The sequence below is a fragment of the Microtus pennsylvanicus genome, chromosome 1 (genome assembly GCF_037038515.1).
Source record: "Microtus pennsylvanicus isolate mMicPen1 chromosome 1, mMicPen1.hap1, whole genome shotgun sequence".
Lineage (NCBI taxonomy): Eukaryota > Metazoa > Chordata > Mammalia > Rodentia > Cricetidae > Microtus > Microtus pennsylvanicus.
Window position 1 is genome coordinate 50,395,230 of NC_134579.1, and position 23,837 is coordinate 50,419,066.

The 23,837-nt window shown below is 42.0% G+C and overlaps 1 protein-coding gene across 1 annotated transcript in view; it reads left to right on the forward strand.

Moving 5' to 3' along the window:
- Morc1 (MORC family CW-type zinc finger 1) overlaps positions 1-23,837 on the forward strand; it is a 192,738-nt gene that overhangs the window by 129,899 nt on the left and 39,002 nt on the right. The window contains exons 17-19 of the mRNA XM_075992002.1: positions 1,544-1,682; positions 18,709-18,777; positions 22,891-23,139. Of these exons, the coding sequence (XP_075848117.1) occupies positions 1,544-1,682; positions 18,709-18,777; positions 22,891-23,139 (457 nt within the window). The remainder of the gene's footprint in view (positions 1-1,543; positions 1,683-18,708; positions 18,778-22,890; positions 23,140-23,837) is intronic.

Sequence of the window (23,837 nt, forward strand, 5' to 3'; positions counted from 1 at the left end):
CCTGCTATTTGACTGAACCCGAACCCCCCGAATTGTGGAAAGGATGCAGAATACATAGAGGTTGTACTGCATTTTAAAATTTATGACCAAAAATCTTTGAAGGATGACAGTTGGATGCACTTCATTGCTATAAAAGATTTAATTTTCTTTGTTCCTAATGAAAACCTCACATGGCTTTAAGGTTCTTTTCTCACAAGAAACAGAGCACTGTGCTGGTACTGCCCCACAGATGTCTTCGAGTTCATGTTGGCAGTAGCTATAGATACAGTAGCCATCCTTTGGATTTGTTTATGCAGTACCTTTCTTTGAAAATAACAATAATAGCCAATAACACATGAAGGTAGGATTAAGTGTTTTTTCACAGCTTGCTTGAATTTGATGGTAGTTCTTCACTTTCTCTCTGTTAGTAGGGGGCAAGAAAAATACATACTCGCAGTCTTAAAAAACAGAGCTGGCAGTTTCCATCTGTCTTATATTTTCTTCCCTGTTTCCAGTGATAGGAGGCACTCCCCATTGCTAGCCTCCTCCCTTTCCAAGCCCAGCACACAAAAATTTTCTGCAAGTTTGTCCCCTCCTCTTTTACTGATGGGATGCAACTCTCCCCTGCTTCTTTGTCTGAATAGCAGAAAACTTCATAACCTAGAAGAGACCCAAAAGGTTGACATCAGCATTCCATACTGCTATTGCACAGAGTCACGCCTCCAATCAGAACTGCACTCAGAGAGTTCAGCTCCTTCCTCTCTGCATCTAGTGCTGATACCAAGACAAACTAGACAATTTCACTTTTTTTTTAAAAAAAAAATTGATGGATTCACCTCTCTAGAACATAGTTATAGCATTTTTAAAAATTAAAGCAAAATGGCCCCCAAGCTTTCCGTAATAAAGGCTTAGTTATTTTTTGTAACTATGATGAGAATTATTCATGGCTGTAAAATACACAAAACTCGGAGCCAGGATGATTGCCAAGCACTAGGCCGTTGAGAACAGGTCATTTGGGAAAGATGTGTGAGTGTGGGTTGCTCTGGCTATCTAGTGACCTCTGTGCAAGCCTCTATGACCCCAGAGCTGTCCCTGAACACTGCATGGCATGGTGGTCACTGTCTCTGAGTGATTCCAAACAAGATCCATGTGTCTCAGACACAGAATTGTTTGTTATCTTTTGGACGGACACAGGATTTTGAAACCAAATTTGGGGCCCAGGGTGAGGAAATGTTTGTTAGTATTGAGATAATTGAAACTTTTTTTTTATAAAAAAAAATACTTGTTTTATATAATTTAGGATAAGTGGGCCATCAGCAAAATAATTTGTATTCTCCCATCCTCATAAACACATGTGCCCCCCCCTTTTGTAGCTCTTTCCCATGCCAACTGGAAATTTAAGATGACAGATTGCCCCCCCAAAGTCATATAACCCTGCTTTATATTTGAATTTTGTGTGTATAAGAGAAAATATAACACTTTTGTGAAGTAAATCATCCTTTACAGTCAGCTTATACCTTACCCTTTCTTCTGATGCTAATCTGTTTTTTTGTTGATTGTGAAGCTGTAATCAGCCAGAGCACCTGCCTTCTATCCCACTGGGCACCATGAGCAGAAGACCGCCATCAAAAGACGAGAAAGAGAAACAACTGCAAGAGTCGGTGCAGAGGTACCAGAACAGGCTAGCGGAAGCACAGCCCCAGGTGAGCTGTTACCCTTCCAAATTTAGCAATTGCTCCTGATCTGCTGATATCTTACATACACATCAACCAATATCGTTTCTCAGATAAAATGTACATGGCTTTTTTGTATTTCTCTTTTGCTACTTTTGCATCTGAGAATTATTTTGAAGGCAAACATGGAGTAAGGGGGGTTCTATAAAAATATCTGCAAATGTACTAAGGCATGCGGGGAATAAGGTATTTATTTCTGCTTTACAGTTCTGCGCTTGTTTAAGATCAGGTGTTCAAGACAGGGAGCCACATGTGCACAGCTTCGAAAATTAGGCTACCCTCCTTCCCTGCCCCCTGCCTCACCAGGCTTCTTTGCTGGGGGTGGACATTTTAGGTAAAGAGTTTTTTTAGACAACTCTGGCCTATTAACACAGAATATCAAAGGCATTTTTTATTGTTAAGAGAATTCAGTAAGAATAAGCATTACTATGGATAAATAGGTAATTATAAGAATTTCAGTGAAAGAACTGTGACATACAGAAAAATCCCATGACCTTTATTTTTATTAGCATACATCAACTGTCCAAAGTAAGGGGATTTTCATGACATTTCTGTAATACATTTGATGTATTTCGATCATTTCCCTCCTCTCTCACTCTTAGCTTTCTCTCCTTCTTTGTTGTTCCTTTCTCCATCTCTCCTCTCATTTATTTTTGTCTTCATTTTTCACATTGTTTGCTTGCTTCAGTGTGAGTGAGTGAGTGTAAGTGTGTCTGTGTATGTGCGCACACACGCATGTGTGCACACTCAAGTACCTGTGAAGGTCAGAGGACAAGCTTGGGTGTTGGTTGTCGGTTGTCACTTTCTGTCTTGTTTGAGGCAGGGTCTTTCTGTCATTCAAAGCCACGTTTGCCAGGCTGGCTGCCTGAGAACCTCTGCACATCTCCCATTCTCACTTCCCATCTCACACAGGAGCATGAGGATTACAGACGTGTGACGCTGCACCAAGAGTCTTCACACGCATGTAGCATGTGCACGACCCACTGAGTCACCCCCAACCCTATTTTCTTAACTAAGAGTGAGATCTCTGCTTGTAGACTCAGCACCCAAAGTTAGCATTTTAAGCTTTATGTAGTTAGTTTTCTCCAGCAGCATTTGAGAAGGTCAACAGTAAATATTCAGAATTATTGATTCATCTGTGGATGCCAGAAAACAACAACAACAATAAAAAGAAAAGACTCATTAGAATGGAAAATCCAGTGATAGGGTGGGATTCAATCCAACATACATCAGTTTTTGTTTCTTATAACCAAATGTTTAATTTTCTCTTCCTACCTTTCCACTTTGCTAGAGATCTACAGTGCGGGTAGGACCCCAGCTGAGGTGCTAACACGACTGGCCTCCCCCTTTAGTTTGGCATCTTGGTCAGTTTGGGAATGATAGTGAGGATTACTTGGGCAACACATCCTGAAGCATTGCCTGCTGCTCAAGCACATCTCGCTGTTCTATTTCGTTTATAAAGCCTCTAGTCTTGGGTGTGATAAAAGAAGCCAGAAGTAAAGCTATATCAGTCTGTGGTTATTTTAACTAAGAGGAAATAGATAAATACTGATGTTTCTGTTCTGAAATATCTCTTCTTTTTAAAGTCATTTCTCAGTTTCTCTCACTTCTTGAAGCTTTGGAAAGACATCAACACATTGGAGTTGATTTTATCTTTTGACCATCTCTGAATATATTATTTTCCTTCCTAAGAGGTCACTATTGACAATTGGATATTGATAGTGCCATGCACAAGTCTTAATTAGCTTACTGTTTGTTTAAAGTCAGATTTTGTTATTTATCATTGAGATGGAGATTTTAACAGAAGCTGATGAAGTCAATAGATGGGAAACATCCACTCTGCTTATTCTCTCTTTCTTGATAGTTTGTTCCCCCTCCCCACACACACAAATTAAATCAGGATTTTAGATTCAGTTTGTTTCAATTCTAAGAGCAATTTAGCATCACTTGTGGAATCTTGTTCAAAGACTATAAGAATCTTCACTGTCTTTTTCCTTTACTGAAAGGAAAGTTTCTACAAAAATCTGTATGGGAAAACAGTCTAGAATCATAATATACTTTCAAGGATTCAGTGCTAGTCAATTACCCAGTTACAGACAGCTGGTTAATTTCTAATTGTCATTGATTTTTGAATGTTTGCTTTTGGGGATGTCCAAGGTTAGACCATGTAGAAAGTTCAGAGTAACTGGAATATGAGAATGTAAGGTTCTTGAAGGCAGGGAATGTCTCAACTATGACTACCATGACTCAATATTACCTAAGTCAGTGCCTGGTGGATGCTGAGCACTCAGCAAGTCATGGTTGCAACAGTAAATAAATCGTGTTTCCAGTTACCAAACTGTCTCTTTAATTACCAAATCTAATGAGGATTTTCAAATTGCCAACCACAATAAGACATCCATCATTAATTCAGCAATGCCTGATCACACCTGGAATGGTGTGGAAGTTTATTCTGAGAAAGCCTCAAGAGACATTTTAGAATAAGTACCTGTGATAAAGGAAGTGGCCTTGAACTTCTATCCTGAAGTCTACTTAGAGTAAATTGAAGGACATCAGAGCATTTGAAGCAAGAATGGCATAAAGGAAGACTTGGCAACGAGCCTTACTCTGATTCCTCATGGTGAAGCTCAGATAACTGTGAAAAGCAAACTCAGTTTTTGTGTGATGTAGCTATGTTTTCAGAATATCAAAATTCTTTGCAAAACATGGGAATCACTGAATAGAAGAATTTTGAAAGACCACCTCAATTCTCCTTTTTTAAAATTAATCTGTGAAAGTAACATGGATTCAATAACTCTACTTTGGTGATGTCTACCTAGGGTCAGAAGGAAGACTGAAAGCCATGCAGAAAACAGTATGAAGTTGCCTTCTTGATTGCCCTTAGTACAATGGTTCTCAATCCCTTGGTCATGGCTTTTTGGGGGTTGAATATCAGATATCCCACATATCATATATTTATATTATGATTCATAACAGTAGAAAATCATAGTTATGAAGTAGCAACAAAAATAATTTTGTGGCTGGAGGTCACCATAACATGAGGAACTGTATTAAAGGGTCACAGTGTCAGGATGGTTGAGAGCCACTGCCTTAGAATAACTCTTTCACATACAAGGGTCCATAGATATGGGGATGGGGAGGTCAGAGAAGCAGCATGGGCTCCACTCAGTATCAAGATAAGCTACATTCGGGTGAAGGCTGAATATTGCCAAATAACCAAGAATAGGCTAATTTACTATCATGATTCAACATGTTTCATATCTAGTACTCATTTGTCTGTCTTCTTACATCAGGCTGTCATAAAGTATAAACCATGTAATTATGCTTACCCACCTCCTTGTTCCTCCCACTAGCCTCTCATTAGCAGTGGTCTGTGGGAAGGAGGCCACTTGTTGGTTCCTGGGGCTCAGCCAGAAATAATCACACAGAAACTATATTATTTAAACCACTCCTTGGCCCATTATCTTTACTTCTTTTTTTGTTTTTTGTTTTTGTCAGTAAATACTGAGTCAGCCTGCATTTATCTATCATATGCTTTATATATCCCAGTTCAAAAGGGGGGAGGCAAAAGACTTCTTTACCACGATACAAAGAACAAACAGAGCAATTACCTTTTCTATACCTAAAACACCAAGTGACCATATCCCGAGTTAAGTCTTCTGTTGTTTAGGCAGGATATGCAGTGACCTCACCATGGTCCAAGTTTCTGTAATAACCTTGAATGAGCAAGAATAGGCCTGTACTCTCTGATCTCTAGTCAAGATGTGGAACAGATGATCCACATCCATGGGCTCTGACATATTCCTCCTTTATAAATTTGTTTATTAAAGCCTAAGATTCTGTTACATGACAGATGACTGTGCCTGGCTTAGGTTGTTCTCTTCCACCTTCCAGACTTATGTATCATCAGTACATGCATTCTATCATGCACATCCTGTCTTAGATTTCCCTGAGGGAAAAAGATCTTACCCATCATTGACTACCATAATCTCTTTATAAAGGCTTAAGGGACGGTATGTAGCTAGATGTTGTACACCCCTGAGCCAACTTTCCATCGAGAGTGTTCACAAATAGCTAGATAATCATAGGAAAGCAGATAATGCCTTACAATACACATGCCCCGATAGCCACAATATCTCCTTAAAAAGGAGTAGAGGATGACTAACATGGGATGACCTTTTAAATAGGTCCAGGATAGCTTTGATAGTTTTTATCTGCATCAAAATCCAAATTTGTCTTATTACACATAACAAATCTAAGGACTCATTAGCTCCAGGTCAATTTTTTTCATCAATACTTGAATATCTTTATTAGCTACTTGGTTCTTAGCTTTTTATTTATTTATTTATTTATTTATTTATTTATTTATTAAAGATTTCTGTCTCCTCCCCTCTACCACCTCCCACATCCCTCCCCCTCCCCCAATCAAGTCCCCCTCCCTCATCAGCCCAAAGAGCAGTCCGGGTTCCCTGCCTTGTGGGAAGTCCAAGGACCTCCCACCTGCTTCCAGGTCTAGTAAGGTGAGCATCCAAACTGCCTAGGCTCCCACAAAGCCAGTACGTGCAGTAGGATCAAAACCCAGTGTCATTGTTCTTGACTTCTCAGCAGTCCTCATTGTCTGCTATGTTCAGCGAGTCCGGTTTTATCCTATGCTTTTTCAGACCCAATCCAGCTGGCCTTGTTGAGTTTCTGATAGATCATCCCCAATGTCTCAGTATGTGGGTGCACCCCTCGTGGTCCTTAGTTCCTTGCTCATGCTCTCTCTCCTTCTGCTTTTGATTTGGACCTTGGGATTTCAGTCCAGTGTTCCAGTTTGGGTCTCTGTCTCTGTCTGCTTTCATTGCCTGAATAAAGTTAATCTCCAGGAGGATGCCTATATGTCTTTCTTTGGGTTCACCTTCTTATTTAGCTTCTCTAGGATTACGAATTAGAGGCTCAATGTCCTTTATTTATGGCTAGAAACCAAATATGAGTGAGTACATCCCATGTTCTTCTTTTTGGGTCTGGCTTACCTCACTCAGGATAGTGTTTTCTATTTCCATCCATTTGCATGCAAAATTCAAGAAGTCCTTGTTTTTTACTGCTGAGTAGTACTCTAATATGTATATATTCCATACTTTCTTCATCCATTCTTCCTTTGAAGGGCATCTAGGTTGTTTCCAGGTTCTGGCTATTACAAACAATGCTGCTATGAACATAGTTGAGCATATACTTTTGTTGTATGATAGGGCATGTCTTGGGTATATTCCCAAGAGTGGTATTGCTGGGTCCAGGGGTAGGTTGATTCCGAATTTCTTGAGAAACCGCCACACTGAAGTGGTTGCACACTGCTTTCCAAAGTGGTTGCACAAGTTTGCATTCCCACCAGCAATGGATGTATCTCTACTTCTTATTGGCTAGCTCTTACATATTAATTTAACCCATTTCCATTAATATGTGTATTGCCACATGGCAGTGGCTTACCCGGTAAAGTTTCGGCATCTTTCTCTGGTGGGGTTACATGTCTTCTCTCTGATTCCGCCTCCTTTCTCCCGGCATTCAGTTTAGTTTTCCCCATCTATCTCTGTTCCTCTATAGCTCTGCTATAGGCCCAAAGCAGTTCCTTTATTAACCAATGATATTTACAGCATACAGAGGGGAATCCCACATCAGTGATCAATTACATACTAATCCCAGTTCCCCCTCCTTCCTCTCCTCCCATTCCCTCCTACCTCCAACTATTCCTCAGAGAGGGTAAACCTTCCCTGGGTTCTGTTCTGTCACCTCGTTGAGGCAGGACCAAGCTCCCTGCCCATGTGCCTAGGCTGAGCAAGGTATCTCTCCATAAAGAATGGGCTCCACAAAGTCAGTTCATGCATTAGAGTTAGGTCCTTGTCACACTGCCAGTGGCCCCATATACTGCCCAAGCCACACCATTGTCACTTATATTAGGGAGCCTAGTTTGGTTTTATGCAGGTTCCCCAGTAGCTAATCCAGAGTCAGTGATTTCCCACTAGCTTGGGCCAGCTGATTCTGTGCGTCTTCCCTTCATGGTCTTGATCCGTTTGTTCATACTATTGTTCCTCCCTCACTTTGATTGTACTCTGGGAGCTCGGCCCAGTGGTTGGTTGTGGATCTCTGCACCTGCTTCTAGCTGTTTCTGACAGAGGGTTCTAACTTCTCGGGGGTTGTGGACTACAGCCTCATTATCATTTGCACACACTTAGCTCTTCATCTCTGTATTCTAGCATCAACAGTAGCTGACTGTTTGATATGGAAAATAAAGAAGGTAACTAGGTATCTTGGTTAATTCTCTGTTGCTATGATACCATGACCAAAAGCAATTTAAGGAAGAAAATTATATTTGGTGCACAGTTCATGGACACCATCCATTATCTCAGGGGATTCAAGGCTCCCCACAGTCCCTCGATCTCTGCATCATGTCCAGTTGTGGTTTCCTGTGGTGGTCTCCATTTGCTGCAAGGAGAGGCTTCTGATGAGGGCTGGTCGAAACACTTGTCTATGGGTATATTAGGCAAAGATTTAGAATGTAGTAACAACGTTGGTCTGGCAAGTTTCTTTGCTAAGGTTCATGACCTCACTAGCCAAGATATGATGACTCCTTGTCCAGTATCAGGAATGATTTTCTTCTTCTGCAGAATGGATCTTGAATACAGTTAGACAGCTGTGGGCTACCACCATGTGTGTACGTCTTTTTACACATTTAGGGATATCCTGGCATGCTGGTCATTGTTGTGGCTCATGGGTGTTGCATCAAGGTAAGAGTAGTCATTGCCAGTCCTTGACAGCTGGTAAAGTATCTTTTAGTTAGAAGACAGATGACAAGAAAGAGGCTTTCAGGTTAGACCCAACCGGAATCATACAAACTAGAGGCTCACTTTATTAAAGTAATTAATTCATCGCTGGAAGATTGCCTCGTAGAGGTGATTGGGGATCCTGCTGAGTTGACAGCCAATGCTAAGCACTGCACTAGATCCAAGGTCATGCTGGTCTCAAGTTCTGTAGTTCTAGGCTTTATATCACATATGACCAAGAGAGTGGTGTTCATACTTCTGCTCCTCTCCAAACGCAGCAGCTATGGCTTCTCTCCCACCTTGTACACACCCTACTTGTGTGTAGTACACACTCTACCTGCATGTAGAGTGACTGTCTCTTACCTCTAGCAGCACCCACACAGGCCACCCATGTTGTGAGGGTACCCAAAGTCAGCCAGAATACTTGGGCATCCTAACGTCATGCCCTGTCTCCCAGTGTGAAAGGCATAGCTCATACCGACACTACAGCCCCACGTGGTTGCACACACTTCCCACAACATTCCAGCTACTGGGACCCATTATAAAAGGAAGAGAGTGAAGTTCAAGTCAATTAATCAATCGAGTCAGGAACCTTTAAATGGTGACATTGGGATTTTCATATATATACATACATACATACATATACATATATGTATATATATTTGCACCAATTTTGCTCACGGGTAAAAACGAAGCTTCAGAAGAAAAGGATGCCCAAACATTTACAGGGCAACAGAGTAGTATGTTACAAATTATATTTGGTAAAAGAAACTCCTAAGTTCAGTAAAGCTGAAAAGAAAGGCCAGCTTGTGCTCTGTCACCCTTGGTGGTACATTTTTATGGAATAAAGAGATCATGTAATTGATAACCAGTGTCGACCAGCCAAAACCCTGGTTATAAATTGTGTGGCCGGAGCAAACTTCTGAAATCTTTGTTCTGAACAGATGAAAGAGGAATTTGTGCCCAACTTCAGAGTAGGCTTCATTCTCCCTTTACCTGCTTTCTATACTGAGTGTCAAGCGCCACCTGCTGGCCAAGAGAAGCATTTTATTCGTTACCTGTCACTTGATTGTTTGACTGCTGCTTGACAACTGGATAATTGTTTTTCTATTTTCTAACATACCGAGGTAATAATTTTAATACCATTGACAAATGAAATCAGATTCTGTGCAATTTAGGAGTTTCTAAGCTTCGAGTGTTTACCTCCCTTAGTTTGAACTTGCACCTGAAATGTCTGTAGTCCCTCCAAGGATGACTCCGCCCACAGAATTTAATTTTAGTTACATTTGATTCAGGCTTTTGGGGGGACTGGATTAAAATACCCCCAGCCATTAAAAAATGAATCATAGTTTCATGCTCTAAATTAACCTACTGTATGTTTAGCTTTTACTTTCAAACATTATCATTTATTTTTATTGGATGGGTGTGTGGGGTTTGCCTGCATGGATGTCTGCATAACTTGCACTCGGTACTCATGGAGATCAGAAGAGGACATTGGATGTTCTGGAACAGGAATGCAGATGGTCATGAGCTGCCATGTGGATGCTGGGAATTTGCGTGTTTGTGCAGTGCTGTTCTGTTGCTTATGTATCCTCTAGGCTTTGTGACGAATAGGAATTTGTTAGCCACGGCCAAGGCTTCCCGTAGTCTGCACCTCCTTTTGTGACATCGTTTTCCCTAGTCTACCTGATTCTGCCCTGCATTTTCCACATGCTCGTCATGTTCACAGTGCACTGAGAACCCTGGCTCCTGCTGTTTTCCTCTGCAGTGGCCTTTTCCCTTTCTCTCGTCCTGTGTGGTCTCAGACTAATGCCCAACCCTGTGCGAAATCGCTGCCCACTACTGCCCTGTAAAAGAACCTTTCTCTCCTTCTGGTCTCTGTCCACAGCATGTCTTTCTTACAGCACACTTTCACCTTCTCCCTGCCATTGCAGACACTTAGCAGATCCATCTCCTTCATTGGGTTATGGGCTTTTTAAAAGAAAAGGCTCATCTCGTTTACTCTTGCCCAAGTTCCCAGCCACACCAAGGATCTGATCTTTTGAGTGATAGGTATCTACTAAATGATGTGGAGGACAGAATGAATAACTTGATGTTTTCATTTGGTAAGGCTGAGGCACCTTACACAGGTGAAACTCTCCAACTTGTGCATCCTCTATTACCGGAGACCAAATTTGACTTGCCCTTGGTCAAAGTGGAATGATGTATACTGAAGTAAAGAGTTCACATCTGGATTCCATCTGTCATGTTTATAGCCTTCCCACTAAATGGACTGTCCTGATGGAATTCCATGCCTCCTGAAAAGGAAAGGCAGCAATATCTTTCTATTCTTTCACAGAGCTTGTATGGACACTGACAAAAAAAAAAAATGGCCTTAAATAATCTGGCAGTTCCCGTGTTGGTCGTTGTCGCTGTAAATGTTGAGCAAAGGCGGCTGGAGGAAGTTTTAGCTGTGTTTTTGAAGTTAGAATGAAATATCTGCGGAGAACTTTGTAATGGAGACCGTGAACACATTTTCCCATCAAGAATTTAATCTTCTCTAATGTGCCATTATTGTGTGGGATGCTGATTTCAAATCGGTGTCGCTACATTGACAGATGCCTTAGAAAGTATATTGATTTATCACGAGTACTTTCCATTCCCCTTACATAAATATCCATGTTCTAAAATTTATAGTACCCAAAGACCCTTGTCTTGCAAGAGGCTATTATACTCCTTGTAGATGAAATATTTTCCTTTCTTACTCTGGCTACAAAGAAAGATCTCATTTCCCTATGGTGTCGCGTGACTTTCTAAGACAGAAAATGAATGATGCCTTCACCTTTGTGGCCCTGAGTTCTTGCATAATAACAAGAGGTTAGAAGAACTGCTTATGACGAGCTCATCCAGAAGCCCCCTGCAGGCGGGCACAGTGGGCTCTCTCTGTCTTGGAGCACTTCTCACTACCATGCCTGGCTCACTGTTGTGCACGCAGATTGCCATGGGATGGAGGTCCTCTCCAATTTGAATTGACCCGCCAAATTGTCTTAAGAAGCAGGTGTTAAACCTTCTGCCAGAACAGTAGTTTGAGTTTGCTAAAGAAACCCCGAGAGGATCAGTGGCTGGAGAGAAGGTAGCAGCCTTGTGTGATGGCATGCGTTCACAAAACCCAGGATATGCCCAACTTCCGGATTCATAAACTACCCAACCTTTTCCCAGGAGGTTGGGACTGAGGCAAGTTACCTATTGTCATATGCTGCAGGGCTTTCCAGATGTGATCAAATAATGTTACTGAAGACCACGATGACTTTAACTCCAGAGGGGATCATGTCCCTTTCTAGAGGACAGGCATAGCTGTGACAGTTGCTTGCTGTGTTCCATTCCTCTTCTTGTGTGCCTGCCATTCCTATCTACCTCAGTAAGGATGAGAGAAGAGGTTCGGGTGTGTGGCCAGAAATAATTTAATGGGAGACAATACTGATTTAGATTCTAATGCTTACGTATGTACCTGTTTGATCTCTGCCCTACAAACCCTCCTTAAGCACCTGAACCATATGCATCATGAGTTCTCAATTAATATACAGGCTAATCAAGGACTGTCAGCAGCTCCCTGGCATCCTGGTTGTACTTGCAAGCCTGTTCCCTGGCTGAGCTTGGTAAGATGCAGGTATTTGGCCTCCTTCCAAAGCAGGCTCCTTCTTGCTCCTCTGTAAGGGAAGGCCAGGCCTCAGAGCCTACAACTCTGTGCAGAGTGACTCTGTGTCATTCCTGGGGAGCTGGGATCCTGTTTTTCATCTTCTTTGGCTTTAATCTATCTTCTAATACAGAGCCTGATTTTACATCTTGAATTCAGTTCAAGGATCTGAATTTTATTACTGTTTCGACTTTGAACTTGTTTTTACATGTAGTACCACTGGCTTGTTAATCCTTGTTGAAACTTTGACGCCTGTGTTTTCTTGATCTATAGTCTATCCTAAGGCTCTGTAGGCTCAGAACAACTCAGACTGGATCTGTCTCTAGTTCTGTATCTGGGACTTTGCCAGAGGGGGCACTGAACCCTTTAGCCCATCTTCCCTGACCAGTTCCAACCTCCTACACAGGATGTGGAGAGGAGCTGCTTCCACCTCAGGGCCTAGCAGTGCAGGGATGGAGTGACCTCACATACATAGGAGTAACTGGGAAATTCAGAGCTAATAGTGATTTTTATTTGAGGACTCTGTCGGTTCTAGGCAGATTTGGAAGACAAGCTGATCACTTGGGATTTTTGAGTGTCTTTTTTCAGTTACTAATTTTTTTTACATACATTATTATTTTCTCCCTCCCCCAACTCCTTCCAGCTCCCTACCCACCCAACTTCCTGTTCTTTCTCTATCTCTAAAAAGAAAAAAAAAAGCAAACATCAAAACAAACAACAACTACAAGACGAAAGCAACAGCAACAAAAACTGTACCAAAACAAACCAACAGTACGAAGCAAATACGGAGTCTGTTTTGTGTTTGCTAACTACAGGCACAGGGCCTGTCCTGGGGTGCATAGCTAATACACCTAGTGACACTCCAGTGGAGAAAATTAGCTCCTAATGACACAGTGCTATACCCGTGGATCAGTGCCTTGTTCATCCCTTATCAGAGAAACTTCTTCTTGCAGTAGATGGCAATTAACACAGAGCGACCCACAACTGGAAAATGTACAGAGAGACTTTAGAGCACTCAGCCCTAAATGGGATGTCTTCATCAAACCCGTCCACTCAAGGCTCAGTGATTTGGAAGTGGAGGCAGGAGGCAGAAAGATTGGAAGAGCCAGAGGTGGCAGTTGACTCCGAAGAAACAATGTCATCCAGACACACTAGGGCTGATCTCCACATGAGCTCACAGAGGCTGTGACAGCACACAAGCGGGACCTGATTAGCAGCTTTTTAAGTAGGAAAAGGAAGCAGCAAACAGTGGTGAGAATTTTGGTCTGTTTGGAATGCAAGCAAAGCTCTCTGAGGGAAGCTAAGACCTTAAGGAGAGGAGACGGAAATTAGAAATATATATGAGAAAAATATCCAATTATCTTTTTGCTACAAAGACGTCCTTTCAAATTCAAACACACTCTCCAGAGATCCCACAGCTTCGACAGAGAAGTTTCTTCAGATGCTCACTAATGATAGTCGCATATGGGATTCCGTGGTATGCTGCTTTCTTCCAGATCTCAAGTTTAGTACATTTAGTCAGAAGTCGCTATAGAAACATGAACACGTTTTTCTCTACAGTGCCACACACACATACACATGCATACACATGCACTCATGCACACACATACACATGCACACACATACACACATGCACACACATACACTGCACATGCACAATACACATTCACACACACATACACACATGCACACACACACAGGAGGGAATGTACACTAGGTCCACAAAACAAAAGTCTCTCCCATCGGAGTCTTGGAAACTCCATTTCAGGCTGCGTCCATCACCAGTGTTCACCCCTTTCTCTCTGCCTGGGAGCGTTCCTCTGTTTTCTGCTTCCACAGATAACCCAGCTGAGCCAGGTCTTCCTGATTCCATTGTGGGTTACAAGACTCTGAACTTGTAAGAGAAATGCAATCATCTTGCTGCTAGAGCCTATAACAAAGATGTAAAAATAAATACCCTTATTTGTAAGATTTCTATCACTGTTCTTTTTTTGAAGTCTGAAAAGATGATGAGCATCAAAAGATGCTGTCATTAGGAAACAGCTATTCACTAGGTAACAGAGGCGGAATTGGAAGTGGATTAGCTGTGCCGACAGAGTTCAGTTTTATAAAAGTGCAATCAAAGATGGGAAAAATCTGTTCTTCAAATTAAAAATGAATATATATGATTTTTAAAGATATTTAAAAATAATAGGGCAACCTGCACGCAGATGCTGCAAGCCGATTGCCAGTTAGTGGGAATGCTGTTTCTAATTAGAACCAAAGGACAAACTTCACTTAGTGTGATTAGCATGTGCAGATTCTGTAGTGCACCAATTATATATCTGTATCTTTTCTATAGAGGATGCTTCAGAAAGGAAGCTGATGGAATCTATCTACTCTATCTTAGTTCTTTAGCAAACTTCCTCCTCTTTTATTGTTTGGCTTTGGCTTTGTCCCTTTAATTCTGTTGCATTTGGGTTTTCAAGAAAAATTCTAGATGGGGGTCAGGTAGGTTGAGGAGAAGTGGTGAGTACAATGTAAAGAAATCTAATAAATGTATATAAAATGGATAAAGGTAGGCACATGCCTACGTAATCACACAGAGGTTCTGTAGGTATATATGTGGTAAATTTGTGGCTGGGAGAGATTTGACAATATTTTTTAACTATTAAAAAAGAAAGCCAATGAAATTGAAGATCCTTAGCACACAGAGGGATGTGAAGTCGGGTTGATGAACAGAACACACAGGAGACAAAGGGAGAATGTGAGGACAAGGTGGGGGGGTGTTTCAGTCGGAGGAGGAGGAGCTGTGTGTTTCCCAAGCGTGAGGAGAGCCTTTGAGGGCTTCACATACACTAATAACCTTAATTTTGTCTTCTCTAAAGAGGAATTGGGGCCATATGATGACAGAGAAGGGCATTGTGTTCAGATGCTCTGAAGAACAGACTCGTGTGGTTGGGAACAAGGGTCAATTAGTGACAATTGATAGAATTTACCTAGGATGAGAATCATGTATCCGCTTGGGGTATGGAATCAACAGTCTCAGGGCATCTGAAATTTCTGAACTGTTGAACTATTCTGCTCCCCTGTTTTCATCTGAGAGACTAAACCCTCATTTGGAAAGGAAAATTAAGAAATTCAGAGTTTATAGTGATCCTAAGGAGAATCATGAGTGACCTGAGGACTTAGGGCTGCGGACCATCAGGAGGGGTGGGGCAGAGCACAGTCCAGGGGATAGACTTCTCTTATTAGAATTAAGAGAGTCAAGAGACGGGGAGATGAAGGGGAAGAAGTTTTAATTGACAGCCACAGCGCCAGAGATACTCCTGACACAATTAGAGCTATCAAGTCTAAGGAAGAGTAAAGAATTTCACAGCTGGACTTTTTTTTTTTTTTTGGCATGAAATTACTAGTGCAAACAGCTGACATGAAGCCATCCCTGGAATTAGAAAGTAAAAATATGTGGTTAGGATTCACGAAGGATGTGAGTAGAACTCAGGAGGGAAGAATACAGCTCCAAATTCCCTACCCGTATCATGCACCTTTAGGCAGGAAACAGTAGCCAGCTGTGTTCAGGCTTGCTCTGTACAGAACTGAGCAAGGAAGACATTCACTTTAGCCGCTTCTCCTCCTTTGTGCCCCCAACTACTTACTTAACTTCATTCTATTCCTTGAAGCCAGTATAGCATCTTCTGTCGGCTTCATGATGACTTCAAAATGTTCTGTTTGGCCATAATTATTAATGCTTTTTTTAAAAATTCAAAATGCAACTGGAAATTCTGCCGTGCTTCTCTGTGTCTCTTCTCCTTTTGTAGAAATAACTCTGAAGCCGAAACAAAAGAGCAGAATTTACAGGACTCATAAAATGTCCATTCGCTCACAATTCTTATTTAGCAAGATGGTTAGTAATTTAGGTCCGATCCCATTACAATAAAACTGTATAGCAGAGAACAGTTAGTTATCTTTAAGTTATTATTGAAAATGTTGTAAACTCAAATAATGTAATTGAGTCATATATTATAGCCAGGCTACACTTGGTCCGTTTGCCATGTCAGGAATCAGTCCCATTATAAAGGGTTGCTAACACTTGCTGGAAATGAATGTCCATGCAAGGTAGAAAGCACTTGCGAGATGTGATAGCATCCAGCATTGATGACAGAATCTGTCAAACTGTGAATTCAGAGTAGACCCCTGACAGCGTTTCAACCATAGAAAGATAGGCAGTACACTGTAGCTCCATCAGTTTACCCTACAATGGGCAACCCTTTCCTGAGCATCTGTAATGCCCTAAGCATCACACTCTGTGCTCTATATAACAGAAACAAATGTGAAAGTCCAGTCTATTGCAATGCATCATTGACGGGTAACTGTAAGACAGTGTGATACAACCACGTAGATAGGTAGCATCATGGTGAACTTTGGGTGCAAACATGGCTGTCAATACACATCTTTTCTACCCTTTTCTGGAAGTCCTGGAAGAACAAGGCATACAGAGGACAAAGATGTAAACTCCATGAAGCTAGGAGATTCTTTCAGATATTTCTTGGGGTAGCTTGGAAGAGTCAAGATGAAACAGGAGCTTCAATGGAAGAAAGAAAAAGCAGTTGCCTAGACCCCAGCAAGAGTGGGTCAGAAGGATCAGCAGATATGCGCCTGCAGAGAAGGGCGAATGTGGAGAAGGAAAAGCAATGATAGCCATTGTTTCCTGTGGTGGGACGATGTCTGCAACCCTGCTGGACACACGCCAGTTCGTGGGAATAGGATACATGGGATGCTTGTGAAAGAACTTAAGAAGTTAGGAGTGACAGAGCAGTGGTTTTTGTGGGTATGAAAAAAAGAGGCTCTGCTTGTGAAGAACTTGCTGGAATCTCACCTTTTACTCTACTTTTCCTATGGAGACACTCTGACCAAGAGCTGTCTTGGAAAACCTAACTCAAAACTATGGCTTTTTTTCCCTCCAAATGGTAATTTTATTTCCTTTTTGATTGTTTTCTACATCCTCCCAACTTTCTTTTTCTTATTTTATTTTATTGTTAAATTGTTTTTATAAAGCTATATATATATTTTCTCTACTTCCCTTCCTTCCTGTCCCCTCCTCTTCTCCCCTCTTCCATTATCCCCATGCTCCCAATTTACTCAAGAAATCTTGTCTTTTTCTACTTCCCATGTAGATTAGAGAATGAACCAGTGTAGCTCTTTTTACTTTGTAGCTTTAAAACAAGAACACATTAAAAAGCACAAGTCTCTTTATTCACAGTGTTATGTGAGCCAAAAAATAGCAAATGGTTCTTCCCTAGAGACCGGGATTTAGCAGTTGGAATGGGTGCTTTTAGCACTGAGACTTGAAGGATGAGTAGGATTTATCAGAAAGACAATATTGAACAGGACCATCCAGGCCAAAGACGTGGCTTGTCTAGTGGTGCAGCAATAAAAAAGGGGGCCGTGTAAACAGGTAGGAACATTGAGTCACAAAGGCAAGAGACAGATGGGAAGTGGTCAAGATTAGGGTAGACATTAGGAAACATCATAAACCATGTGAGTGTGGTGAGTTTTTACTTACTCAATCTAAATTGAAAGTCCCTATGCCAGGCCAGGTACCAGAGGCTCAGCAATGGTACCGCCTTTTAGGCTAGTGCTTCTCCATCATACATGCATATCAGAACCATTTAAAGAAGACTAAAATGATGCTACCAGTCCCCACCCTTGATAGTTAGGGCAGAATTCCATGCATACGGATGGGGAAATTCACATAGCTTGTTCCCTGGTGTGGAGTAGAGGAGGTTTGTGAGCCAGCAATGTTTAGAACCTCTAACCTGTGCGTCTGTACTAATGATCCACCAATTAAGAGAGATCCCAGGAGGAAGTGCTGTGAACAGAACAGATTCAGATTTGGAAGGGTTACCTTGAAGGTACTTGCCAAGAGCTATCTGAATGCCAGGACAATGAGTTCCAGATCAGGCAGTCAGACCTACATAGTGGGACCCCCCCCCCCAGAATAAAATAGCAGCAGCAAAAACAGTAGCTAAAAGGAACTGCAAAAGCTGTAGTGTCAAAGGTGCTCCTGTCTCCATAGCCTGTCTGGGGATACGGGAAGCTGCTGGGTGCTGGGCATAAGATGACATCTCAAGGGTAAGAGACGTGGTAAAAGGCACTTCACTCTCACCAATTCACCGAACCTCAGCCCAGTGCTCCCAACAAGAGGGAATGATGCCTCAGGCCAGGATGCCCCCGAGCTCTGCAGACAGAGAGCTGAGTTTTCATAGAGGAGAGGCAAGAGACTATGGGATGCAGAGGCTGGACGCAGACGGGGTTTGGTCTTGAAGTTGCTCATAAGACATTAGTTTGCAGTGCTTACTAAAGCATTGGATGCTTTTCCACCACCCAGATACCACCGTAAGAACAACTGTGCCGCAGAACTGAAGGTTTATGGGTAAGGAGTGCGATCTAAACACTTCTTTAGGAAAGGAAGAATACTGAATTTCTGTAATATGCCAACTGAAGGATTTTTTAAGTCATTAAATTTGCTTTAATTATTTTCTTCCCACAGAAGCCTCAGCTTATCGCAATGAATAGAATCTCTGAGTTCAAGTCCTCCTGCCTTTCTACAGCACCCAAGGTGAGTAATTAAAACAGGAGTCAGGATCCAGAGAGATGGCTCAAGGGTTAAGAGCACTGGCTCTCTTACAAATCCAGCTTCAAGTGCCCACATAGTGGATCACAGCCATCTGTGTCCCCAGTTTCACGGGATCTGACACCATCTCTTGGCCTCTATAGATACTGCATGCGTGTAGTGCACAAAAAGCAGATGAGGCATGACAGACACAAAAAATAAAAACAAAACTTTTGAAAATCTCAGAAATATTTTAAGTAAGCACATAAAGTAATATCCAGCCATTTGTGTTAGATTTCTCATGCAAGCTTCATCAGTCACAGAATGAAGCACTAATAGGTGTTAGGTAACACTCTTTTCTCTCTAGACTGACACATATCTATTAGCAAAAGCTTAGGAAATAAAGCATAAATAATATTTAAATCTTCCATTATCTTACTGGTTGGATATGACAATTCCAATTCTTAAAAATATTTTCCCCCATAGTTTCTATGAGAAAGACAGTGGTTTAGTCTGTGGAGATATAGTTACCTAAAAATAGTTTAATTCTGATTCTAATTCTTGAGTATGTGTGCGTGTGCACGTGGATGGGTGTACATGTATGTGTAGGCATGCTTTCATGAGTGTGTACATGCTGGTGGAGACCAGGGGACAGCTATCAATGTTGTCTCCCAGAAGAAGGGATCCACTGGTCTCCGCTCCCTAAAGCTGGGGTTATTAGTGTGTCACTGTACCCAACTTTTTAAGATGGATTCAAGTCCTTGTGTTTGCATGACAAACACTTTCTTGTTTTTTTTTAAAGCTTGATGACTATCCTATAATGTTTTATTTCTCAATTTTCCACTATGTAAGGTTTAAAATTTAGGGTCCCATATAACTCTCACCTGTAATGTCAGCATTAGGATGGCAGAGGCAAGAGGAGCACCTTAAGTTCAGGAGTGTTGTTAGAGTGCCGCTGTTCATCCCAGCCGCCCAGAACCGAAATAATCACACAGAAACTATATTAATTAAATTATTGCTTGGCCCATTATTGGCTCCAGCTTCTTCTTTTTTTTTTCAAAGGAAGGAAAAGGTTTATTTGGTGAGAAAAGGGGTTGTTTCGTTTAAGCTTTCACATCTATCTATCTATTTATTTATTTATTAAAGATTTCTGCCTCCTCCCCACCACCACCTCCCATTTCCCTCTCCCTACCCCAATCAAGTCCCCCTCCCTCGTCAGCCCGAAGAGCAATCATAGCTCTAGCTTCTTATTGGCTAACTCTTACATCTTAATTTAACCCATTTCTGTTAATCTGTGTATCGCCATATGGCTGTGGCTTACCAGCTAAAGTTCTGGTGTCTGTCTCCAGCAGGGCTACATAGCTTCTCTCTGACTCCACCTTTTTCCTCCCAGCATTTAGCTTAGTTTGCCCCACTTAGCTCTGTTCTCCTGTAGCTCTGCCCAAAACAGTTCCTTTATTTATTAATGGTAATCACAGCATACAGAGAGGAATCCCACATCACAGGAGCATTGGCATACGTTCAAAACTAGCCTCGTCTACCAACTTGAAGCCTGCCAGGCAGGTACGTGGGAGGTTTTATGCATGCCCCCCTTCATAGATGCACTACAACAACATAAAATGAAATGTAGAGGACTACACTGAGACAATGGGGATGTTCTATCGGGAACCCACTAAGGCCAGCTGGCCTGGGTCTGAAAAAGCCTGGGATAAAACCGGACTTGCTGAACATAGCGGACAGTGAGGACTACTGAGAACTCAAGAACAATCGCAGTGGGTTTTTGATCCTACTGCACGTACTGGCTTTGTGGGAGCCTAGGCAGTTTGGATGCTCACCTTACTAGACCTGGATGGAAGTGGGTGGTCCTTGGACTTCCCACAGGTCAGGGAACCCTGATTGCTCTTCGAGCTGATGAGGGAGGGGTACTTGATCAGGGGAGGGAGAGGGAAATGGGAGGCGGTGGCAGGGAGGAGGCAGAAATCTTCAATAAATAAATAAATAAAAATTAAAAAAAAGAAATGTAAAGGACTTTTGAATCATCCAGTCAGCTTTAAAAAGCAATAGTTGTGAGGCCTCAGAACTCCTCAACATATTAGACACAGGGATATGTAGGAAACTCCACATTTCAATTATTCCCATTTTATGTGTGTGTGCGTGGATATGTATAAGTGTTCCTGTTTGTGTGCAGGTACACATGCATGTACATGGGGTCAAAAGTTGACATCATGTGTCTTGAAGAACCACTCCTACATTATTATCTGAGACAAGGACTTTCACTACACTTGTGGTTTACTGACTTAGCTAACCGTCTGGTCAACAGGCCTAAGGATTCACCCATTTCTCTCTCCCCAGAGGTTATATGTGTGCATCCCTGCATCAGGTTTTTCATATGGATGCTGGAAATTCAAACCCAGGCATTCTCAATTGCCTTCTGCCCTGCCCTCAACTCTCATAGGTCTTAATAGATATAGATGCATATAATTTATATCTTGATATGTCTTCATAGTTGCTTTAAATATTGAAACATTTGCTTCCAGTGTGTCCCTTTAGTTTCTGTTGTCATTGCTTGCATTTTCTGTACTTCACATAGGAGCCAGAACTTTTGAACCCAGTAATAAGTTGGAGTGCACATGAGCTCAGAGCCCCGCCCCTTCTTTCATAGGAATGTACCTAACTCACTACATAGCTGAACTGCAGAATCAAGCACAGGGGGGGTATGTTCTATTTGTATTAAATTTGGTTCTCCGGAGTGACAGCCCATCAGTCACCTGCAGGAAACAGGAATGCTAGAACACCGCCCATCTTCTGCCTACCCCCAGACCTCCTAGTTCTTTTTGGATTCTAGTAAACAGGCTAGACCCTAGCTAGGAGGTGCACACACTCTGTCTAATACTCCTACCATGCATGTCCTTTAAAAAAGTAGTCAGCAGGAGCAGGGTGCAGAATGGGAGGTGTGGGATTGGCCTGGGAATGGGAGCTTACCTCATCTTTCATGCACCAGGGAACAAACACAAGTGTATCAGGTCCCTGCCTTCAGCCCACCTCAGCAGCTCTTCCTGAGTCTGCTTTTGAGTGAACTATTACTGACATATACACTTGCGAAAGCAGCTATCCAAAACCTTTGATCTTTGGACGAGGTATGACTGATAACCCCGAGCCTCACAAGCTGTAGAAGAGCAGAGAATGAGCTTCTATGATGTCCTCAGTCCCCAACTGACATCTCTATTATCCTCTGCCCCACAAGGCTCAGAGCACATCACAGAGGAGGTGGCAGAAAGATTGTAAGTGTGAGAGATGAGAGAGATCCTGTGTGGATCTGTGTCTTCTGGACATGGCAGGGTCATCATACGCATGAACTCAAGGAGCTGTGGTTACGTCCATGTCCTGCCCAAGATCAAGTCAGTCAGCATTCTACCATGGATGAGGGAGGAACACATACACTCCCTAGCCCCACCCTGAGGCACTAGTAGCTTCAGATGACTGGTAGTGGAAGGAGAGCCATTTTCCTTCAGAGGTACGGATGTGTTCTTGTGGAAAGTACCACACTCATGTGCACATAGGCAGCGTTCGTTGAACTCAAGGATTTAAGGAAATTAGAAAGGGAACATGTCTTAGTTACTTTCCTACGGAAGTGACAGAACACCATGACCAAGGCATCTTGGAAAAGAAACCATTGAGCTTAGGAGTTCACAGTTCCCAAGGATAGTACAGTCCATGACTTTCATCACCGGGAGTGTGTGTGGGGGAGGCATTGCAGTAGTCAGGGAGGCTTGGCTGTAATTGTAGCTAGGAACTTATATCTGATTCACAAGAAGGAATGAAGGAGAAGGGGGGGGGGGAGGGATCAAGCATGAGTGTGTGAAAAACCATGCTAACTGGAAATGCTGTGGGCTTTTGAAACCTTAAGTACATGAGCCTATGTGGACCATTCTCACTCAAAGAACTACAGCATGTATTGGGGAAATCTGGGAGAAATTGGAGGCCAGAAATAGGTGGCGAATATAATCAAATTACATGTATGCTATAAAAATACAGTTCAGTGTTATAGAGAAAATGGTAACTCATCATAAATAATTTAACTCCATTTCATAAAATTATAACTTCTTGTTTTCAATTAAGGAAAAATCCAAACTTGGGAGAGTTGGGTCTGCGGAGGTAGACCTAATACAAGGCTCTCCTCCGTCATCTGTCCAGTGTTTGTCCAGCCAAAGAGGTCAAAAAAGAAGTCTGGAGGATCCAGACTCGGACGTGGTGTTTGTCTGTAAGACTAGGATTCTGAAGAGGACTGTGAAGGAGAAAGTGCAGCCCCAGCAGCGGAGTTGTGTGCCAGCTCTGTCAGGAAACGTCAAGGTCGTGGAGCCATCCCAGGCAGGTTTTTCTGCTTTTTCTTTTTTGCCCTCTTTATTCACAAAATGCTTAATAATTTCCTTGTTCTGGAAATAGCATCTGGTAAAGGTTTGGCTCTATTTTCACATTTTTAGCTCACTAATTATGGGATGTACATTGCAACCTGTGTTTGCTGGATAGAGTCCCAGTTTCTATTTTTCCCCCTGAATTCTCTATTTTGGAAGAAAAGCTAATATCAGCACAATGTGGAAAATTCAGCCAAGTGATGCTATCCCAAAGAATGCCTGGCTGGGAAAAGATCTTACATTTGTGATGTTAAAGCCATGTATTTTACATCTTAAATATAGAGTTTAACTTAAATGTACATGTATGTAAAGCTAACATGAAATGAATGTATTTACCTACTGTTTGTATGTATACAAACCCTTCTGTAGTTTTACATAGTATTTAAGCATGTGTTTGTGTCAATCAATTCTGTATAATCTTTTTATGGACGTTTCAGCATATGTACACATGGGACTGCTCCCTCATCAAGCTTACTATAAAACCATTTAATGCTTTGACAGACACATGTGAACTGCCAACTGTGGCTGTTGCTTACGTTTTATCCCCCTATTGTTCAGAGAGAGAGTTTTCTTATGTTTCCCAGGCTTCTCTCTCTCTTCAGCCTCCGAATAGCTGGAAGTAGATTTAGATGCTACTCTACCTAGCTTGTGGTT